This window comes from Littorina saxatilis, linkage group LG6 (genome assembly GCF_037325665.1).
Source record: "Littorina saxatilis isolate snail1 linkage group LG6, US_GU_Lsax_2.0, whole genome shotgun sequence".
NCBI classification, from domain to species: domain Eukaryota; kingdom Metazoa; phylum Mollusca; class Gastropoda; order Littorinimorpha; family Littorinidae; genus Littorina; species Littorina saxatilis.
In genome coordinates this window covers 9,865,256-9,889,255 of record NC_090250.1, presented here as the reverse complement: position 1 = coordinate 9,889,255, position 24,000 = coordinate 9,865,256, and the positions used below count along the sequence as shown (strand labels likewise).

At 42.1% G+C, this 24,000-nt stretch overlaps 1 protein-coding gene across 3 annotated transcripts in view; it reads right to left on the bottom strand.

Moving 5' to 3' along the window:
• LOC138968458 (inverted formin-2-like) overlaps nucleotides 1-24,000 on the bottom strand; it is a 121,316-nt gene that overhangs the window by 93,608 nt on the left and 3,708 nt on the right. The window contains exon 1 of one of the 3 annotated variants that reach the window (XM_070341030.1): nucleotides 21,127-23,076. The exons of the other annotated variants lie outside the window; for them this stretch is intronic. Within the exon in view, the coding sequence (XP_070197131.1) occupies nucleotides 21,127-21,204 (78 nt within the window). The 5' untranslated portion in view covers nucleotides 21,205-23,076. Of the gene's footprint in view, nucleotides 1-21,126; nucleotides 23,077-24,000 lie in introns of those variants that run through there. 3 annotated transcript variants of the gene reach the window in all.

The following is a 24,000-nucleotide window of genomic DNA, read 5'->3' as shown; positions in this document are numbered from 1 at the left end:
AAATTATACAAGGACTTATAGAGGGACATCTTAATGGTCAAAGGGAAATAACCATTCTCACTCAGTCACTGCCACCAACTGAGAAGGTTATTTCCCTTTGACGGGGGTGTTTTTCCTACCTCGGAGGAATTTCTTGTTTCATTTTGTTTCACGGTGAATTCTTATTGAAAAATGCTGACTAAAATTGTCACATTTAAGTTTTTGCAGCGTAAAAGTTTCTCAGTATCACCAGCTGTTCGTTAGTGTCAAAATCTCTCTATACACTGAGCAATTACTTCTGGTAGTTTGCACCTGCAGTTTCCATGGTGACAGATGAAACACCGCCATCAAACTACACCGACCTTAGCCGAGACTTTGCTGTGAGACATGTATTATAATTCACACATAGCCATCATTGCTCACAATACACAGAACTCTTCCTGAATAGCCTCATTCACACGCCGAACACTTTGCCAGCAGCAAAACGTAGCACTTGCTGAAAAGCATCATCCCCTTATAACAATTTGTTCACGGCCAAAACAGAAAAATGCAGCACTACTCCCGTGGTACCAAGCGAGTCGAAGACAGAGCAGAAGACGTGAGAGTTCTGAGTAGATCTATGAGAGTCTTGAGAGGCATGGCAAAAAGACGCACGCGGCATTTCTGGTACCACTTTCAGGCGTGCGGCGTGACGCAGCACTAGGCAACGTCACAATACGGAACAGCACAGCCACAGCACAGCACAGCACTTTGCTTGCGGCACGTGCGGCGTGAAGTTGTGTGTCACTGACGCCTATGTCCAACGGGGACACGGGTAATGAAAGACGATGGGTATATGGTGTGTGTGTGTGTGTGTGTGTGTATGTGTGTGTGTATGTGTGTGTGTATGTGTGTGTGTATGTGTGTGTATGTGTGTGTGTGTGTGTGTGTGTGTGTGTGTGTGTGTGTTTTTGTGTGTTTGTGTGTTGGCGGGTGTGTGTGTTTATGCAGTGTTTGTGTGTTATTGTGTGTGTGTATGTACGTGTGCGTGTGTGTGTGTATGTGTGTGTATGTGTGTGTGCGCGTGCGTGCGTGCGTGTGCCCGCGCGGGTGTGTGTGCCGGTGCCCGACAACAAGTAATGTCTTGCATGCCACGGTGCTGCGTTCGTGTCTGCAAGCAATAGAGCCACATGTATAACTATAACACCGAACAAATTGCCTGGAAACAACAGCTTTTTTGACGAACCGTACAATTAACAAACCTTCCCACAGAGACCGGTGTGTTGCTTTTTGTGTCTCGCTCGCCCTTTGTCACGATTCGTCTGCCTCTGCCACCATTGACTTAAAACGATGAAAGAGAAGAAAGAGAGAGAGAGAGAGAGAGAGAGAGAGAGAGAGAGAGAGATATAAGGGGGGGGGGGGAGCAAGAGATAAGGGGGGGGGGAGCGAGAGAGACAGAGACAGAGAGACAGAGAGACAGAGAGAGAGAGAGAGAGAGAGAGAGAGAGAGAGAGAGAGAGAGAGACAGACAGACAGACAGAGAGAAAGAGAGCGAGAAAGGCAAAAAGAGAGAGAGAAAGAGAAAAAGAGAGAGAGAAAGAGAGAGAGAGAGGGAGAGAGAAAGAGAGAGAGAAAGGCAGAAAGAGAGTGAGAAAGAGAGAGAGAGAGAGATTGAGAGAAAGAGAGAGAGAAAGAATGAGTGGAAACAAACAGAGACACAAACAGAGAGAGACAGTGCAAGACAAAACACATTATTTATTAACGAGGGTAATGCCGGGCATAAGCAAACAGGTGCTTTGTGTGAGAGAGCAGCATAGAAAGAGAGAGCAGCACAGAAAGAAACACCCGACAGTGCTATTTCGGGAATTCGTCTATGGTTTACACCCCCGGTATAGGGGTGTGTATAGGTTTCGCTCGATGTGTTTGTTTGTTTGTTTGTTTGTGTTCGCATATAGATCTCAAGAATGAACGGACCGATCGTCACCAAACTTGGTGAACAGGTTCTATACATTCCTGAGACGGTCCTTACAAAAATTGGGACCAGTCAAACGCACGGTTAGGGAGTTATTGGTGGATTAAGATTCTACAAGGACTTATACAATATTAATGGTCAAAGGGAAATAACCACACTTGTTAGCAGTGCCTGCTCAGTTGGTGGCAGTGAGAATGCTAAGGACGGGGGTGTTTTTCCTACCTCGGAGGAATTTCTTGTTTAGTTAGTGGACGACAGGATCGCGTCCCGAACAATGACATTCTGTCTGACTTTTCAGAAATTCTTTGCCTAGTTAAAAATATTACGACCCAACATTTATGGATTATACTTCTGGGGGTTACGCTGATGGTAATGTTAAATTCGATACATAAGCAGCTTGTATTCTTTGCATGTAGGGCAAACATTTATGAGCGACAGGCCTAACAAAATGCAGTAGGGGCATTTTTCAGATGGCGTGGTTGTCCCCCTCCCCCCCCCCCCCCGCCCCCCTCCCACCACCACCACCAGCCCTCCCACGCCTCCCATCCTTGCTCGTAACCACCACCACCACCCCACCACCTCCCCGCCCCGATTCAAAAGCGGGCGAATTTTCGGACTATCAAACGAGTCAAAGTGCAGCCTGGACAATTTGTCATAAGCCTGTCTATAAATGCTCGCCCAACATGCAATTAATACAAGCTGCTTCTGTATCGAAATCGATCGTTCCCACTTTTCATCAGGGCTCGTTTCCCTTTGAACGTTTACTTTGCATCTTCAAAAGGACGGACCAGCAAGAGAGAGAGAGGCAAACTACTTGAAAAAGAGAGAGTTTTCCTTTGATGGAGCAAAGTTAGACAGCGCTTGTCTGTTTCACATTTTATGTTTTCACGTAGAGCAAGTGCATGACTGTGCTTGTTGGATGAAACCAATGTGTTTTAATGTGTGTGTTTGAGGTACATATATACATCTATATCTATATACGGCTTGTGTGTGTCTGTCTGTCTGTCTGTCTGTCTGTCACTTCGTGATGCACGGCCAAAGTTCTCGATAGATCTGCTTCAAATTTGGTGGGCATATTCAGGTAGACCCCGGACACAATCTGGTCGATGACAATTTTCAACACGTGCTCTAAGCGCGGCGCGGTGAACCGATTTTGGTTTTTCTGTAGATCCATCCCCAGTAACTCTTCCTTATCTTCTCCAGTGTTTTGCGCGTGTATCTCCCTTCCTTCGTGTGGCGTCAATCACGTCAACACTTGCTCTAAGCCCGCGAACCGCAACGCTGCATACTCCGTCTCGCGATCCACCCGGCGAAGCGGGTAATCATCTAGTAATTATATATAGCAACGCACAGCGCTTGTGCGTTTAACCTTTTATTTTTTCACACAGAGCAAGAGCATGATTGTGTTTGCTGAAAGATAACAAGTTTTGTGTGTTTGAGGTCCATACACATAATTATGTACAGCAACGCAGATACACAGACATTATGCTTCTAGCGGGAAGAGGGAAGGAGGGGGGGCGGGGTCGATGGCAACACTGCAGTAAAAAGCAAATACGTAATATTCTTATTGCAACACGCCTACTAAGTCTTACATTCCTAAAATACAGGAAAGTTTCGTGTGTTAGTTACTCATTTACCGAACAATTAGCACCGCCCAAAAGATATTTGTAACTGGAAAGTATAAGCCACCTTTGAACTTCGGCAGCGAAATGTCATAGGGGTGAACAATATTTTCTGTCATGACGAATGGCTCAAGACAAAACCAATCTAAATGTCAAAGCCAAACCATAACCACAAAATGGATGCGTTTCAATAAGTAGCTGGACCCAGACGAAATATTTCTATTAAACACACACCTCTCCCCCAAAGTATGTTATCAACTCAGAGAGACCGAAGATAGAAAAATAACAGACCTGGGAACCCATACGATTTCGCCGTATTTTGTACGCATGATTGTCGAGAATACGCTCAGTACGGTCAGTGGGAAAAAAATACGACGAGAAAAATTCCTAGACTACTTTTCTTCACAAGCCCATCCTGAAGCCGATCCAGTATTTTGGCACATGATTACGTCACTATATTAGCCGCCGTCGAAAAAATTTAATCGGATCGTGTCAATCAATCAAAACAACCAGGCAAACGAAAGTACGGTATTTGGCGAAATCGGCTCCGAGAATAAACAAGTGAAACAAAGGAGAAAAGTGAAAAAGTTTGAAGAAAAATATCACACACACACAATTTGTAACCAACACACACGTACACATGTAGTCCCGCCCGGAATAAGCTTTTTTGGGATGATTTACGACTTTTGCGCACATTTCGAGCAGACGAAAACACAACATGGCGGCTCTCGCTCCTCCAACTATCGCAAGACACAAAAAAACGAAATCTCGCGCGCGCGAGATCCTGATACATCCGGTGTTTCTCTGTACGCTTGTCACGACAACTTGTTGACAAACGAAAATTTGCGAAAGAAAGAGAATAGCGCTCAGTCTTTAGTAGAGAGCTAATAAAGTACCGGTAATCGCTAATCGAGCGAAATGAAAATCCGCGGCGACTTCCATTAGGTGAATGCTATACAATTTTAGGTAACGTTTTAGCCGCATCTTTTTATAAGCCGCAATGCGATTTTTTTTAAAAAGTCGCGGCTTGTAGACTAGTCCGTCAAATACGGTGCATTTTGTGTCAGTAAAAATTGAAAAAAGCATTTGTTTTAAATGTATAGGTAAACTTAGTTAACGGTGTGACGGACGCGCATGAGGCATGTTTTAATCATGGATGTGCAAACGCTGTGTGGAGTACGCTAATTTTTTTGAAAATACACCAAGTTTGTTTGAGAATACTCAAAGTGCAAAACAGGGGTTCCCAGGTCTTCACGAAAGGTCGGTCGCTGTGTCTTTAAAATCTCAGAGAAGTACGGCAAAGCTACCGTCCGTATTTGAGAGAAAAAAATAGGGTGGGGATGTAGCTCAGTCGGTAGCGCGCTGGATTTGTATCCAGTTGGCCGCTGTCAGCGTGAGTTCGTCCCCACGTTCGGCGAGAGATTTATTTCTCAGAGTCAACTTTGTGTGCAGACTCTCCTCGGTATCCGAACACCCCCGTGTGTACACGCAAGCACAAGACCAAGTGCGCACGAAAAAGAACCTGCAATCCATGTCAGAGTTCGGTGGGTTATAGAAACACGAAAATACCCAGCATGCTTCCTCCGAAAACGGCGTATGGCTGCCTATATGGCGGGGTAAAAAACGGTCATACACGTAAAATTCCACTCGTGCAAAAAACACGAGTGTACGTGTGAGTTTCAGCCCACGAACGCAGAAGAAGAAGAAGAGAGAAAAAATATAACGGCAAACATGCACGCACGCACGCACGCACACACGCACGCACGCACGCACGCACGCGCATACACACGCGCGCGCAAGCACACAAACACGCACGCAGGACGCACGCGCGCATACACACACACACACACACACACACACACACACACACACACACACATACCTTTCAAGTAAGGAGAAACAGCAAACCGCCCCCCCCCCACACACACAATCACACACACACACACACACACTCTCTCTCGATCTCTCGCCTCCCCCTTTCTCTCTCTCTCTCCCTCCCTCTCTCCCTCTATATCTCTCACTCTCTTTTTCCACATTTTCTTTTACAATTCGTTCACCATTCAGTTTGTAACGGTTGGCAAGAAGACCAAACAAGTCGCGTGAAGCGAAAAAACACATTTAGTGAAGCTGTCGGCATCAAAGGAAAAAAAGATTAACACCAAAAACCAGTCATCGCCGAGACTACTTATATGAAGATAGTCTCGACTAACCCACACCCAAAGACCGAGAAGGGTCACGCTCGTCTCCGCCGGCCGTAGCTTGCGAACGCAGTACTTATTTATACCTATTTTCTGTAATTCTGAGCAGATTTATTTTTAGAGTAAACATGGCATATGTATATGTTTTTGAATTCAGGAGAAACTGAGGAATACGATGCAATCATAAATTCTGTTAGTGAAAAATCGATTTTAATGACAACTTTAATGAGCAAACTTATTAATCAATATTTATGCTATCAAGCTGAAATTCAATCCCATAGTCTGGACTTCGTCGAAGATTGCTTGACCAAAATTTCAATCAATTTGATTAAGAAATGAGGGCGTGACAGTGCGGCCTCAACTTTCACAAAAAAAGTCGGATATGACGTCATCAAAGACTTTTATCGAAAAAATATCATAGCCAAGAACTCTCATGTTCAATTTCATGAAGATCGGTCCATTGGTTTTGTTCTGTATCGCTCTACACACACACACACACACACACACACACACACACACACACACACACACACACATACACACACACACACACACACAAACACACACACACACAAACACACACACACACACACACACACACACACACACACACACATACACGACCCTCGTCTCGATTTACCGTCTATGTTAAAACATTTAGTCAAAACTTGACTACACAAAAACAAAAACGCAAAAACGTTATTTCCCTCGAGATTTGAAGCCAAGTTTGCACCCAACAAACTCCGCTAAACTTGTCTGGGATATTGTTTTATGACTGAGTAATTTATGACTATATGATGAATGGTGTCTAGGTAATCATCATTGGTCCGTCTGGCTGTATTTTACGTCCGTTAAAAGAGGGACCCCAATGAGAGAGGCCAAGCACTTATACATCCAAGGAAGCACTGACATATATAAACTTACGAGAGGAATACCCGGCTTCGCCGGGATGATACCGTAGCTGTGATCGGAAGATCAAACTTTCTCATTCAGTATTCTTGCAAATACCGTACGTGATTGAAGCCACACGAAGGAAGGGAGATAAACGCGTAAAACACTGGAGAAGATAAGGAAGAGTTACTGGGAATGGATCTACAGAAAAACCAAAATCGGTTCACCGCGCCGCGCTTAGAGCACGTGTTGAAAATTGTCATCGACCAGATTGTGTCCGGGGTCTACCTGAATATGCCCACCAAATTTGAAGCAGATCCATCGAGAACTTTGGCCGTGCATCGCGAAGTGACAGACAGACAGACACACACAAGCCGTATATAGATATAAAAACTAGATGATTACCCGCTTCGCCGGGTGGATCGCGAGACTGAGTATGCAGCGTGGCGGTTCGCCGGCTTAGAGCACGTGTTGACGTGATTGACACCACACGAAGGAAGGGAGATAAACGCGCAAAACACTGGAGAAGATAAGAGTTACTGGGAATGGATCTACAGAAAAACCAAAATCGGTTCACCGCGCCGCGCTTAGAGCACGTGTTGAAAATTTTCATCGACCAGATTTTGGTCCGGGGTCTACCTGAATATGCCCACCAAATTTGAAGCAGATCCATCGAGAACTTTGGCCGTGCATCGCGAAGTGACAGACACAAGCCGTATATAGATATAGATATAAAGATATAATACACACACACACACACACACTTATTTATTAAATATTTATTTTTTATAAAAAAAAATCTCTGCCATGTTCTATTTACCTATAGAACATTCTTTCGACGCTGACGTCATTCCCTTCCCTTTCTGCGTCAATCATTTCATCATACAATCATTCATTCGCTCGGCTTCCTGACGAGTGGACGTAAACTGACTATCAAGATAAGTTTTGTGTGAATATTTGTTTGTCTGTTCACTTAAAAGACCGTTGGGTCGAAATATCTGTGAATGTATTGTTTTGTCAATAACAAACGTTCCAACAACCTACCTTTCTTGTTTTTTTTTATAAACTTAGCTTAAAATTGTACAACACTTTTCGCCACGAATCCAAAAACAAAACGTTCAAATGAAGTGTGTCGTCGCGATGGCGTTTGAGTTCATTTGCACACGACTAACAAAAAACTGTCGTGCGTCTTTCCAGCAATTTTACGCATGCGATTTGTTTTTGCATATTTGTTTGCTTCCTAGTTTGTCTGCTTGTAGTTGCTCGTTAAAGTTTGTCTACTTCAAAACATACAACAGGTCATTCGCTTTTCTCAGTATCGATTGCATAATTCAGCTTAGTGTTCAAGTGATCTGAGGGCGAAGATATCTGCTTGCTTGCTTGCTCTTTCCTAGCATAAAAAGAAAAACAAGAGAACAGCGCCATATATCTCATTGTTTAGTTTTCACCTACCTGTGCGGGTTTGTCTTTTCCCATTGAACGGCGAGGCGAGTGTCCATCTTCATCGCTATCGTCCTCGTAGTTACCTCCCTTTGACGACGAGTTCTTTCCCGTGTTGCACAAAAGCGACATGGCGCGAGAGTTTTGTTTCAATCGCTTTCAGATTGTGTCTCAGTATATTGTATTTCAGACAAAATTGTCCAAGTTCTCAGGAGCTTCTATGACTTGTCGGCTTGCAGAGGAGTTCCAATAAAGACGACATTTTAACTGAAAATAAATATATTACAATAAAAGCTAGCTTTTAATGTTCTACACAATCTTGGAGCATTGCAATTACAAAAGTTTTCTCTGACACAATAATTCCTTTCACACACAATAGTCCATTGTCGGTACTTGTCTAAAAACACAATGTCGTGCAGACGTTAAATTGACTGTTTATACTAATGAACTAGTTTTTAGAAACTCCAGATATGAACACCGTTGCAAATACAAAAGTGTTCTCCAAATGCAGATGTAAAGAATCCTTCAGTGCCACATCTTCACTTTTATTAATAGCCTGTGGAACAAATGCAGATACTGACGTTGACCTTTCACTGTCTCCGCCCATAACTTCTTACGGTGACTGACCATGAGCATATATCGTTAGCAGCTCATTCACTGCAAAGCTATAGCATTTACTTTCATTCTACCCTCTCCACATTTGCACTGATCAGAAAGAATCCAGCCTGTCCAAATACTGAAATGAAATGTCCGTGGAAGTTTCGTCCTCGAAACTAGACCTGCCAGCGAGGTGTATTAGACCTTGTAGTAGCAGACGCCCGTTTCGCGGAAGCAAGAATTTGCTTGCGGCTAGCCTCTCGCTTTGCAAGACAGCGAGAGTGTATATGCAACGATTTGGGGGCTAGCTAGGCAAGAATTAAACCCATTGGTTGATACCGAAAGAGTCGTGTGCACTCGTCGGTAAATTAAACAGACACGAAAAGCCAATCGGATTGGCAGCTCTGCATTCGCCATTTTTCTCCCGTAGCGAACACCTCCAAGAAATGCTCGCCTACTTTTGCCAAATCCTAGCCTTCGTTGCATCGAAAAGTCCTCATGAAACAATTCTTCCCCGTCCCAAGAAATGCTCGCCTACTCACGCCAAATCCCAGCCTTCCTCGCGTCGAGAAGTTCCCATGAAACTCTACTTCCTCGCCCAACGCGCTTCACTCGCAAAATCTCGTGGCTGAGAAACGGGGGAAAAGACTACCCTTGAACTCGATGTACCCTGGCTTACATCTGTGTCGAGAGGTCCGCTGGAGAGTTATGAATTATGACAACCCTCTGGCCATCGCCACGGCACTCATGAAGACATTAACTTGTTTAGTGCGGATCGCCCGGGTTTGCAAGCCTGTTAGCAAATCCCATTGTGCTGTGAGTATAAATGCCACAAAACTCCTAGTATCCATGACAGTGGGACCGCTCTCTGTTGTTGTTGCTTTTAACCGAGAGAAAACACAAACAAAACACGCCAAATCTCCAAGTCTAACAGCTAGATCTATGCCAAAGACAAAGAACAGTACTAGTGAAGTCGAAGTTTCCAAAAAAAAAAATGCGGAGCTATCCCATAGCACCAGAGGTTTTGGTTCTGACCTTTGCATTGATTGCAGAATGGTCATAGCTTCTGTCGTCAAACAAGTCAGTTTGTTTCATATCAGTTTGTTTGCTTAACGCCCAGCCGACCACGAAGGGCCATATCAGGGCGGTGCTGCTTTGACATATAACGTGCGCCACACACAAGACAGAAGTCGCAGCACAGGCTTCATGTCTCACCCAGTCACATTATTCTGACACCGGACCAACCAGTCCTAGCACTAACCCCATGATGCCAGACGCCAGGCGGAGCAGCCACTAGATTGCCAATTTTAAAGTCTTAGGTATGACCCGTCCGGGGTTCGAACCCACGACCTCCCGATCACGGGGCGGACGCCTTACCACTAGGCCAACCGTGCCGGTCTCGTCAAACAAGTTATTTTAGGTTTAGGCACAAAGGTTGCACAGAATCGAAGGCCAAACTACCGTTGAGTTAGTGTTCTGACATTTAAATTTGTCGTCGGTTGTGGCAAAATCACGATATCAGCACTGACAGATCATTCTTTAAGCAGGTCATTATATTATTCACATACACGCACACACACACACACACACACACACACACACACACACACACACACACACATACACACACACACACACACACACACACACACACACACACACATCACAACGCAGTCCGAAATCGCAACGTCACCACAATATTAACATTGAAACTACAGACCTTCAACAAGCGTATCACTGTGTTGTGAAATTTGAATATATCATCGGCTATCATCAAATGACAACACCACAAATGACTCAGTCATCAAAACTGTCCAGCTACAGTGCTTCATAGGGCACGTACATCACAGCGCAGTCAGATATCATTTAACTCCTCGCATGCCAGCACAATTACACGTATTGAAGTGTCGGAAGCACTTAGAGCTGGCGGCATACTCTCACTTGACACTGACTCCTACACAGTGGAACCCCCCTTTTAAGATCCCCCAATTTATGACTTCCTCCATTTTAAGACCTTGCATTTTCAGATTTTCTGTCATAAGCTCTGTAAATGTACCCCCATTTTAAGACTCCCTCCTTTTTAAGACCTGATTTTCTCAGATTTTGGAAGGTCTTAAAAGGGGGAGGGGGGGGGCTCCACTGTACTCTTTACACTTCCGTGAGCATAGCCAGCATACGCAACCCTAGGACAGTCGTGGGTGCAATGCGATGCCCCTAATGAAAGGGCACCTCTAGATAAAGAACAACTCTTGTTGTCAGTCTGGCGTAAAGCCCCACTCCGCCTCGTGAAAACAGTTCACCTAACTGTCTCAGATCTCACCAGGCTTTAACTATGGGATAAGACCATCCCTCCACTTGGTCACATACAAACAATGAACAGCCTGGGTGCACTCTGCGCACAGTGGTATTTTTTTTAAGAATTAATTTCATAAAAGGCACTGGTGCCTTTTTTTCGGAAATTAATCCCTAAAAAAAATTCCAACTCATCCCAGCAACCAGTCAAAGTGTTGATTTTTATTATGTGACCCAGTGGAGGGATGATCTTCTCCCATGGTGAAGCCTGGTGAGATCTGAGACAGTGAGGGGAACAGTTTTCACGAGGCGAAGTGGACCTTTAACCAAGTCAAGTCAAGTCAAGTCAAGTTTTTATTGTTCATTACCCAGGGGCATTATAAACAATATTCGCAAATTCAAAAATGCACAAAGTACCAAGTGATCAAAAAAGAAAAAAAAGAAAACAAAAAGAAAAATAGAAGATAAGAAAAGAAAAAATGAAATAAATATTTGGAAAACAAAAGTACACAAACAGTGAACACAAAATATTATAGTACAGAAAATGCAAACACACACACACACATTGATTCCTGGCAATGGGGGACACAAAACGAAAATACGGTTAACAAATCCCAGCACTATGAAAAATTGCTACTAATTAATTTTATAAATTCCAAGAGTTTCGTCAACAATTTCTTATTTCTTGATACAAACAGTTTTTTGTATTTAAGTGAATTTGGTTTTTTCCAGTAGAATGGTGGAATAAGTTCTGCTCTTTTTTCATTGAAAAAGTCACAAACAAACAAATAATGATACTCATCTCCTATATCTTCTGATGTACATTTTCTGCAAATGCGATTCGCTCTAGGTATATTAAGGTATCTTTCTTTCTGTACTGGCAGGTTGTTATTTGTAGTTCTAAATTTCATGAGTGTAACGACTTTTTGGAACGACAAGGATTTAATGTAGTCTTCACACACAAAACTATCTTTAAACATTCTATAATTACAAAAAAATGTCTTTTGTATCCATTTCTGAGAACCAATTGTGAATATACTGGTAATATAAACACCGCTTTACTTTTTCTTTAAACCAAGTAGATGTATATTGAGAAACAAATTCTTGTTGTATCCAAAGCCCAGAAAGACCTATATCACTTAACGTTTTTTCTATGCATGACAGATAATCAGAAGTAAACATCTTTTGCGAATATAGACTATAGGTAAATCTGTAAGCAACACTTGAAAATTTGTTTTTGTTAACTGGGTCAATTAGTTTATACCTAAATACGGCTTTAGGTCATTTAAAAACAAAGCAAAAAACCGAACCAAAGTAAGGACCAATTCACTGTCCCAAAGGCAGTGTTGTTCCAAGGCCTCAGTCCTCTGTCGGTCACTGACGCATACTTTTGTCCGATTTGACGCATTGGTCTGACCCCTGGTCGCTCGACCGTCCATTGCTATTGACAGTTAGGAGGCCGTTATCTGACCATCAATCTTACTATTAAGCGGACACAGCCGGCCAGGACATTTGGGCCTACACATATTTCAATCAAGGTCCAACTGACATATTTTTCTCCGACTGATTTACGTCTTCTGGTGATTAATCTTCCTATTTAGCGGACACAGCCGGCCAGGACTTTTGGGCCTATACATATTTTCAATCTAAGTCCAACGGACCTATTTTCCTCCGCGGCTGGTAACAACACTGTAAAGGTGTCCTGCTAGCTATTACTCGTATTAACTGAGAACAGAAACTTCAATAGGTCTCGAATAGCAATATCAGCTGAAGAGACAATACAAAATAACAACCAACCAACCAACCAACCTATCACGTGTACCACTGTATAACTTGCAAGCGCACCACAACAAACGAGGCAGGATACAGTTCTATAGCTAACAGATTTTCTCGAATCCACAGCAACACACAAACCAAACAGAAAACTTTCTAGCTAAGTTGTTTATTGTGATACCGAAGCAAGTTAGTAACAACACTTCACAGGTGTCCTGGTATCACTCGCACCAACTGTATAACTTTCAAGAGCACAACAGCAAACAAGGCAGGATATTAAAGAACTATTGAGGCGTTTTTTTTCAAGCTAACTTGGTGACTGTGACACCGAAGCAGATTAGTAACAACACTATAAAGGTGTCCTGCTGCCACAGCGGGCTTGTTCGAATCAAAGTATCACACCATATCTTCAGCGTATTACCAATACCTCAATATAGACCAGTTGGTCTAAGAGGACGTTAAACCCTAATAGTCAGTCTATCACTCGTACCAGTGTACAGCTTTCAAGTGCACCACAACAAACGAGACCGGATAAAGTTCTAGCTTGGTGATTTTCTCGAATATGTTTTTGGAATCAGGAACCGACAAGGTATAAGATGAAAGTGTTTTTAAATTGATTTTAAAAAATTAATTTTGATCATAATTTTTACATTTTTTAATTTTCAGAGCTTGTTTTTAATCCAAATATAACATATTTATATGTTTTTGGAATCAGAAAAAGATGAAGAATAACTTATAAGATAAACGTAAATTTGGATCGTTTTATAAAAAAAATATTTTTGTTATAATTTTCAGACTTTTAATGACCAAAGTCATTATTTAATTTTTAAGCCACCAAGCTGAAATGCAATACCTAAGTCCGGCCTTCGTCGAAGATTGCTTGGCGAAAATTTCAATCAATTTGATGGAAAAATGAAGGTGTGACAGTGCCGTCTCAACTTTTACAAAAAGCCGGATATGACATCATCAAAGACATTTATCGAAAAAATGGAGAAAAAAATCCGGGGATATCATACCCAGGAACTATCATGTCAAAATTCATAAAGATCGGTCCAGTAGTTTACTCTGAATTGCTCTACACACACACACGCACACACACACACACACACACACACACAGACACAGACACACACACACACACACACACACACACACACACACACACACACACACACACACACACACACATACACCACGACCCTCGTCTCGATTCCCCCTAAAAGGATCACACTTTTTAACGGGAAAAGTTAAAAACAATAAAAAGCTGTTTTTATAAAATAAAACAAGTCGCGTAAGGCGAAAATACAACATTTAGTCAAGTAGCTGTCGAACTCACAGAATGAAACTGAACGCAATGCAACGCAGCAAGACCGTATACTCGTAGCATCGTCAGTCCACCGCTCATGGCAAAGGCAGTGAAATTGACAAGAAGAGCGGGGTAGTGGTTGCGCTGAGAAGGATAGCACGCTTTTCTGTACCTCTCTTCGTTTTAACTTTCTGAGCGTGTTTTTAATCCAAACATATCATATCTATATGTTTTTGGAATCAGGAACCGACAAGAAATAAGATGAAAGTGTTTTTAAATTGATTTCGAAAATTTAATTTTGATCATAATTTTTATATTTTTAATTTTCAGAGCTTGTTTTTAATCCAAATATAACATATTTATATGTTTTTGGAATCAGAAAATGATGGAGAATAAGATGAACGTAAATGTGGATCGTTTTATAAAAACATAATTTTTTTTACAATTTTCAGATTTTTAATGACCAAAGTCATTAATTAATTTTTAAGCCACCAAGCTGAAATGCAATACCAAAGTCCGGGCTTCGTCGGAAATTACTTGACCAAAATTTCAACCAATTTGGTTGAAAAATGAGAGCGTGACAGTGCCGCCTCAACTTTCACGAAAAGCCGGATATGACGTCATCAAAGACATTTATCAAAAAAATGAAAAAACGTCTGAGGATATCATACCCAGGAACTCTCATGTCAAATTTCATAAAGATCGGTCCAGTATAGTTTACTCTGAATCGCTCTACACACACACACACAGACAGACAGACAGACACACATACACCACGACCCTCGTCTCGATTCCCCCCTCTACGTTCATGATCGGTCGGAGGCTCTCTCTCTCTCTCTCTCTCTCTGTCTCTGTCTCTCTCCCTCTTTCTCTCTCTCTGTCTCTCTCTGTCTCTCTCTCTCTCTCTCTCTCTCTCTGTCTCTCTCTGTCTCTCTCTCTCTCTATCTCTCTCTGTATCTCTCTCTCTCTCTTTCTCACACACACACACACACACACCACACAAACACACATACACACGCACATACACACACACACACACATATATATATACTAGAATGAATACCCGCTTCGCCGGGTAGCCGGCTTCGCCGGGAAGAAGTACTTAGAGCCGTACGCCGGCTTCGCCGGGTCCGAACAATGGACCCGCCAAGCTTAGGTCCCTCCCAGATTCGTGGAATGGGAACAGCACGAAAATGATTCAGTGGCCATAATGCCATTCCTGACCATATCGAGTCCCATCCTTGTCGACGAATGTAACCGTGTTAATCACCTTTGGAGGCGAACTCCACTCAAACAGGATTGAGCAATTTATAGCTTATCTGTAAGCCCTTTTGAACTGTTATGGCTTCTCAAAGGAAGGCCAGTACATACAAATACACAAAAGCCGCCAGACCACATCACAAACAGAACTGAACAATCCCCAGGTGTTGCTCACATAGAGAGAGACACACACACACACACACACACACACACACAAACACAGAGAAGCCGTATCTATAGAGAGATAGATGACAGTGTATTTTTCGCGTGGCTATAAATTGATTCGACCTTTGCACTTTTACAGTGAGGATAATTTACGGGTCCAATTTACGTTCTGGACACTGCGGTGACCTTCTAAAAATAGTAACAGAACGCCGGGAATATCCGAAGACGCCCCACTCATATTATAGTGCACCATACGAAGGAAGGGAGGTAAACGCTGAAAACCTGGAGAAGATGAGAAGATAAGGAAGAGTTACTTATAATGGTGAAATGAACACAAAAACCAAATTCGGTTCAGCGCTGCGCGCTGAGAGCACGTGTTGAAATATCTCATCGATGATATTGTGTCCGGGGTGTTGCTGAATACGGTGTCCAAATTTGAAAAAGATCCACCGAGAACTTTGGCTTTGGTGTGTCGGTATTGGGGCCCGGGTAGCTGAGGTGGAACCAAAATAGCTGAGGTGGAACCAAAATCGGTTCAGCGCTGCGCGCTGAGAGCACGTGTTGAAATATCGACCAGGTTGTGTCCTGTCCCGGGTCTACCTGAATATGCCCACCAAATTTGAAGCAGATCCATCGAGAACTTTGGCCGTGCATCGCGAACTCACACACAGACACACACACACACACACACACACAGACAGACACAAGTCGTAAATATATATATAGATACCCCCCCACACTCACTCACACACAGACAACACTCCCATTTTGTCATTCCCCAAAATACAAGAAAGCTATAACTCTGCCGCCTATCGTGCGATCCTAAGAAAAAGCCAACACATGCTTTTAATCCAATTAAACAACAGAAACTGCACCACACATTCAGAGGAAAAGAAAAGATAACAGAATCTAGAATTGTACCCACGGGAGAAATCCACTCCTACTTAAGTTAATTACTTTAAGAGGAACTAAATCAGTCATGCCACAAGCGTACGCGTGCCTAACATACCACCCCCCCCCCCCCTCCCCCCCCATCCCTGTCTGCCAACCGTTTTTAGTAGGACCGCAGGTTCCTAACAGACGCCTTAGGCCATGTAGCGAAAGGATGGAGGGAGACACGGGTTTCGGAAATTCCAAATTAAGGTGGTTAAAATCGCAACTGATATGAACCTATACATCGTCTTCATTGGGATGGTGCAGAATTTGTGGAAAAAGGATGTGCTGTTGTTTGTTGTAGTAGTAGTAGTAGTAGTAGTAGTAGTAGTAGTAAAAGTAGTGGTAGTAGTAGTAGTAGTAGTAGTAGTAGAAGTAGTAGTTGTTGTTTTGTTGTTGTATTTCTTCTTCTTATGTTTTTTTTTTTTTTTTTTTTTTTTTTTTTTTTTTTTTTTTTTTTCTTTTCGGCACGGTTGGCCTAGAGGTTTTTTTTTTATTTTTTTTTTATTCTCTAATAATATCATGCATGACCATATGTACAATATATAATAATTATAAGCAGGAGAGACATTTTTCATCAATAATGGAAAAACCCAAAAGACAAAGGATGAGAAGAGTTCAGTAATAACATCTCTGCTCAAAAACCAAGATTCAGCTTCAATGTGGAGATGGAGGTTTATCGCCACAACAAGAAGATACAAAGTCTACAGAAGTAAAAAAAATCTTCCAACCTGTGTAAATAAGCATGTAAACCACCACAGATTTTTTTTATTTAAATTTTTTTGTTTTTTTCCTTTTTTATTAAATTTTTTTTTTATTATTATGAAACACGAAGTTTCATTTCATTTTCAAACATGAGTGTTAAATTTACGGGAGTACCGTATCTAAATTTGCTAATGCACATTTTAGCAATAAGAACTAAATGGTTAATGATATCTAGACATACGTTGCCTGCATTTTCAACACAAACAACCCCAAGTAGTACAGATTTTGCGTTAAGTTTAACACGTACACCAGTTTTATCTAGTATAGTGTTTTCGACGTGTTTCCATAAAGGCTTAACTTTACTACAATCATAGAAAAAATGTTCGATGTAGTCTCTTTCGTGTGTGCAGTATGGACAATATTCACTGTCAGACAGTCCCATTTTTTTTAGAAGAATGTTTGTGGGATAGATGTTGTGAACAATTTTCCAGTGCAATTCTCGTAGTCTTGATTCTTTTGTTGCGTTTTTTGCTATAGACCAGCATGTTTCATTGACGTCAAAATTAAATGTATTTTTCCAAAATAAAACAGAACAGGGAGTGGAATACTTCGTCTTTACAATAAATTGCCTAATCAGGTTTGCAGTCATATGGTTCGTACCGTTAAAGGTTAAATAGTGTTGTTCGTTAATATCAGATGTCACAAACTCTGGGTTGTTTCTCAAGTATCTGGAGACAGCGGCTCTAACGACCAAGTATTCCAGATAGAGATTTGGCGAGGGCCCTAAAATTTCATTTACCATTTCAAATGGCATAATAGCATTGTTGTGCAACACATCATTCACATATGTAAACCCTTTCTGAGCCCATTTCTGATAATAAATAGCCTGATTCTGGTAGACTATACCACTATTATTCCAAAGACACGTTATTTTTAACGATCCATGCCATGGAGTTTTACTATAATCTAGCCATGTCGAGGCAACACGTTGCCAAAAAACAGACTTAATCTGATGAAAGCCTTTGAATTTTTTTGTTCCTATAGTAGTACTAAAACAAGCTAAGTTCCTTCCAAAAGATTGAAAAGTTCCTCTTGGTATCCATGTCCACGTGCCATTCACATCCTTACTCGACAGTTTAATAAACCATTGACACAGGAATGAGTCTTGCATCACCTTGATATCTATCATATTTACCCCGCCCTGGTCTGTGTTACTGTTGACTACTACCCTTTTCACCTTTTCAAATGCTTTCTTATTACAGTCCCGTTTCCTCCACAAAAACCTATACAGTAGAGTGTTGATTTCTTTCAACACCTTATCTGGCAAGCAGATGGACTGTAACACATACACAAACTGTGATAACAAAAAACTCTTAATTACGCAGATTTTTCCGAGAATACCCAGATTTCGTTTTTCCCAGTTTAGAATTATTCTTTTAACTTTAGCGATTTTTTCTTGCCAGTTCATCTCAATTTCGGGTGCGTTGTTTGTTGCTGTTGCTGTTGTTGCTGTTGCTGTTGTTGTTGTATTTCTTCTTCTTCTTCTTCTCCTGCTACAGCCCCGCACAGCAAAGAAGGCTAAAGGAACGTTTAACACCAAGAAACAATCTTTGCCGTCGTCGTCGTCGTTGATGTCGTTGATGTCGTAGTCGTAGTTGCCATCATGATCGTGTTTCAATCAATATGATGCTTATATCGCGCGTATTCCGTGGGTACAGTTCTAAGCGCAGGGATTTTTTTATTTTTAAAAAAAAAATTCTTAATGCAATTTATATCGCGCACATATATTCAAAGCGCAGGGATTTATTTATGCCGTGTGAGATGGAATTGTTTTACACAATACATCACGCATTCACATCGGCCAGTAGATCGCAGCCATTTCGGCGCATATCCTACTTTTCACGGCCTATTATTCCAAGTCACACGGGTATTTTGGTGGACATTTGTATCTATGCCGATACAATTTTGCCTTCTTCTTCTACGGTTTGCTTGACCGTCGTCGTCATCGTCGATGTCGTCGTTTGTGTCGTCGTCGCTGTCGTCGTTTGTGTCGTCGTCTTGGTGGTCGTAGTAGTAGTATACAGACAACCACATACGCTGAGTATTGTCTTTTTAGTTTGTCGCCACACGTCCGGGTAAGACGTTCACATGTGTATTTTAACCGGCCGATTGTATTGATCAGTAAGTGAGGGAAACGCTCGTTGAGAAAGTAGCGACAGAAAGGAAACCAAACTCCTTGTCATTATTTCTCAACCTTGTCGAACGACGCCCCCCCCCCCTCCTCCTTCTCCCCCCCCCCCCTTATCTCCCCCTCCCCCTTATATCCCCACCCCCCTTCCTTCCCCAACCCGTCTATTCAAGCCGCTTATTTGATTAGCTTCACGAAAGCGGCTTAAAACCACATGATCCCTTTAAAAAAAATGTCGTTTTTATTGCTAAATGCCTAAATTGTCCGAAAATGTTTTTGTTGTCTAGTTGGGGATTCAGTTTTTAAGTGTGTTCAAGTTGACAGAAAATGCAGGCAGTTCTCGACCCACGTTAAAACCTGAGCATATCTGTGGTAGCTCACAAGATGGGTTGCATAAGACAAGAAGATGACAGAAGACAAAAATATAAAACAAGTCGCGTAAGGCGAAAATACAACATTTAGTCAAGTAGCTGTCGAACTCACAGAATGAAAGTGAACGCAATGCCATTTTTCAGCAAGACCGTATACTCGTAGCATCGTCAGTCCACCGCTCATGGCAAAGGCAGTGAAATTGACAAGAAGAGCGGGGTAGTAGTTGCGCTAAGAAGGATAGCACGCTTTTCTGTACCTCTCTTTGTTTTAACTTTCTGAGCGTGTTTTTAATCCAAACATATCATATCTATATGTTTTTGGAATCAGGAACCAACAAGGAATAAGATGAAAGTGTTTTAAAATTGATTTCGACAATTTAATTTTGATAATAATTTTTATATATTTAATTTTCAGAGCTTGTTTTTAATCCAAATATAACATATTTATATGTTTTTGGAATCAGAAAATGATGGAGAATAAGATGAACGTAAATTTGGATCGTTTTAGAAAAAACTATTTTTTTTTACAATTTTCAGATTTTTAATGACCAAAGTCATTAATTAATTTTTAAGCCACCAAGCTGAAATGCAATACCGAAGTCCGGGCTTCGTCGAAGATTACTTGACCAAAATTTCAACCAATTTGGTTGAAAAATGAGGGCGTGACAGTGCCGCCTCAACTTTCACGAAAAGCCGGATATGACGTCATCAAAGACATTTATCAAAAAAATGAAAAAAACGTTCGGGGATTTCATACCCAGGAACTCTCATGTCAAATTTCATAAAGATCGGTCCAGTAGTTTAGTCTGAATCGCTCTACACACACACAGAGACAGACACACACACACACACACACACACACACGCACATACACCACGACCCTCGTCTCGATTCCCCCCTCTACGTTAAAACATTTAGTCAAAACTTGACTAAATGTAAAAAGAGCACTGTAAACACAAGCTTAACTTCGACCTACGTAGCGCGAGCGGTGCTCCGAGTAGCTTGTTTACATTGCCCAAATATTCAGTTGTAAGCTCAACTGAGCTGAGAAAGTTGTTAAAAGCTGTTGAAAAACTCGTTTTGGCATAAAAACCTGACGACTCAGAAACCCGGACAATCGGCTTGATGGACAAGCAGACGGACGGACAGCCTTACAGGCAGGCCAGACACCACAAGCACAATTCCACATATGGACAGTTACAGTGAGACGGACAGCAGAACCGAAGAACGAGCAGACAGACAAACGAACAGACAGGCAGGCTTGAACGGAAGTACTGACACAGGCGATCACACAGGCGTGCAGGTTGGTGCGCGCGCGTACGCACGTATACACACACACACACACACACACACACACACACACACACACACACAAGCAGACAAACAACAAAGCAGAGAAAGACACAGGGAACAAAGAAGACGTTCAAAACAAGGAAGCAAGAAAGACAATCTTACACAACATCCTGGTGTGTCAGCATCTCGAGAGAAGTTGTCTCCCTCTAGCGGCTCGTACGCTGAGGAGTTACCTCCCATACTCCACAAAACACAGCGAAACCGTCCCGCAAGCTCTCTCCTAATCCAGTTCTTGTTGTACTTGATTCCTTGAATTTTGTTCTGACCTCAGAAACTTCTTTTGTGTCTTATGGCAGCATTACACAGAGGAAAGCTCTTTTTGTTCCGGACATGCAGTGTTCAAACTTGTCCGGGAGAAATCTTAAATTCTAAACACTGCTACGATTCAATCTCGCTGCAAGCTCTCTCGTAATCCAGTTCTTGTTACACTCGATTCCTTGATTTTTGTTCTGACCTCAGAAACTTCTTTTGTGTCTTATGGCAGCATTACACAGAGGAAAGCTCTTTTTGTTCCGGACATGCAGTGTTCAAACTTGTCCGGGAGAAATCTTAAATTCTAAACACTGCTACGATTCAATCTCGCTGCAAGCTCTCTCGTAATCCAGTTCTTGTTACACTCGATTCCTTGATTTTTGTTCTGACCTCAGAAACTTCTTTTGTGTCTTATGGCAGCATTACACAGAGGAAAGCTCTTTTTGTTCCGGACATGCAGTGTTCAAACTTGTCCGGGAGAAATCTTAAATTCTAAACACTGCTACGATTCAATCTCGCTGCAAGCTCTCTCGTAATCCTTTATTTTTTTCTGACCTCAGGAGCTTTTTATGGGTCTGCTGGCAGCATTACACAGAGGGAAGCTCTTTGTGTTCCTGACATGCACTGTTCAAACTTTTTCTTGAGAAACCTAAAATACTAAACACTGCTACGATTCAATCTCGTTGTAAGATTAGTCACTTTTTACATTCTCCGTCTCTCACGGTCGACGAAATTGCAGTTTTTCGTTAGGTTAAAACTGAAGAGATGCAGATATGTTCAGGAACCGTTAGCCTATTGCTTTTTCGTAGGCAGAAATGTGTGCAAGTCATGTCCGTCATGACAAATGTGACCCTCTCACCACGAAATGAGTCGCATGTCACCTCGCGCGGTTCTGCGGCTTAATATAAGTCCGGTGAGTGTCTGGTAACAGTGTGCGGGTCACCTTAGTCACAGGCTTATAACTCAAACAGTTTTCGCTCTTTTCTAAAACGGGTTTCACCACTGGATAGAGCATTACAAACTCTTGAGGAAAATGTAAGAATATGAAAATCATGCAAAGGTGACATGCGACTCATTCCGTAGTGGAGGGTCACAAATGTGCACATCAGCAATGTCATTTGAAGTTTGAGGCATTGCAGCGTTAAAGCAAAGTAGGTGTTCACATCACATTATTGCCTAGTGTTTATTCAGTCCACAGATGAAGGCATTTTGTCAATCTCTGTCGAATAATCCTGCACAAATGTTTATTTGAATTTCTTGACGGTCCAATGACTGAACGAATTCCCTCAAATCGGTGCATAGCTGCGCAAATAGTAAGGTACAACTTACATGTAAAAAAACCAACACGTGCAAAAAAGACGAGTGTACGTGGGAGTGGTAGTTTCAGCCGATGAACGCAGAAGAAGAAAAAGAAGAAAGACTGAAAGGATGGATAGAGAGACAAGGCACTTCACTGATCATAGCTCCTCGTAGCCCCGATTGGATTATTACGTTGCAGCTGCCATGGAGACACTTTAATAGGTTTATCTAACAGAAAAGTCAGAAACCAGACAAATCACATCTGATCCGCTCTACCTTCTAGTCAGTATTGTCATATGTTGCAAGAAAAATTCCATGACCGTCTTAAACAAAAATATAGACGACGCTACACAAGTCCTACATCGCGGCAAAAAGCTTTGCTCTGTAAAGTTGATTCGTCTTTATTCCGATTGGCAGGTAGACAATTCCAAGGCCGTTTTTAAGATATCACATCACAATGCACGTTCTAAATTGTGGCAAGTATGCGTAGCTTGCGCTGGCTGTCGTCTGCTTTACAAGGCCAGTCACGCACAATCTCGTGATCCCAAGCAAAAATAGTCTCGGCGAACAACACCCAACAAACACAGCATGGGGCATCTTCACGCTGTTTCGTTTAGTGTAAAGAACTGAATGCACAATTTCACTGCGTTCATGACACTACGGTATTCTGCAGACACATGAAAATTCACATTAGCATTGGAAGTGCTGTCACAATATTGATTCTTAGCCTATCGTGGTCGACAAAATTGCTTGTTTTTTGAGAATAAAGACTAATAGGGGAAGCTGGCCTTTTTGGGGGATCTTTTGTCTGCTGTTTTTCTATTGCGACATAACCTTTTTCCATAGGCACTTACAAAGAGTAACATTTTATCTTGGTCCTGCGGATTCGCTGAATGTGCGTGTGTGTGTGTGTGTGTGTGTGTGTGTGTGTGTGTGCGCGCGTGCGTGAGTGCGTGCGTGCGTGCGTGCGTGCGTTCCGCGCGCGTGCGTGCGAGCCTCAGTGCTTGTGCGCGTGCGTGCGTCTGTAAATATCTGTTTGTGTGTGTGTTTTTTGTTTAAAACCACGACACTACACATCACAAGCAATTATTGATGACATGCACATTTTTCTGCATCGCACAATAAAAAAAAACCACGTGTCGCCTCTACACCGTTTATCCTGTCTCATAAAAACACAGCTGCGTACATCACTAGCTGTTTGAACTCTGCTCTTTTTTCTCTGCACTTTATGTAACCGGGTGCCCGAAGCACAAGAATCACCTTTTGAGGCAAAGCCAGTCAAACAGGATTGAGACTGATTTTAGAGCTAAATTAACAGCCCTAGTCCTATAATAACTGTATTGTACATGGGAACGCTCATCCTAGATGACCAGGGCAGGCGCTCATAATATGTTCAGCACCGCACGGTTGGGTACTCAACGTTTC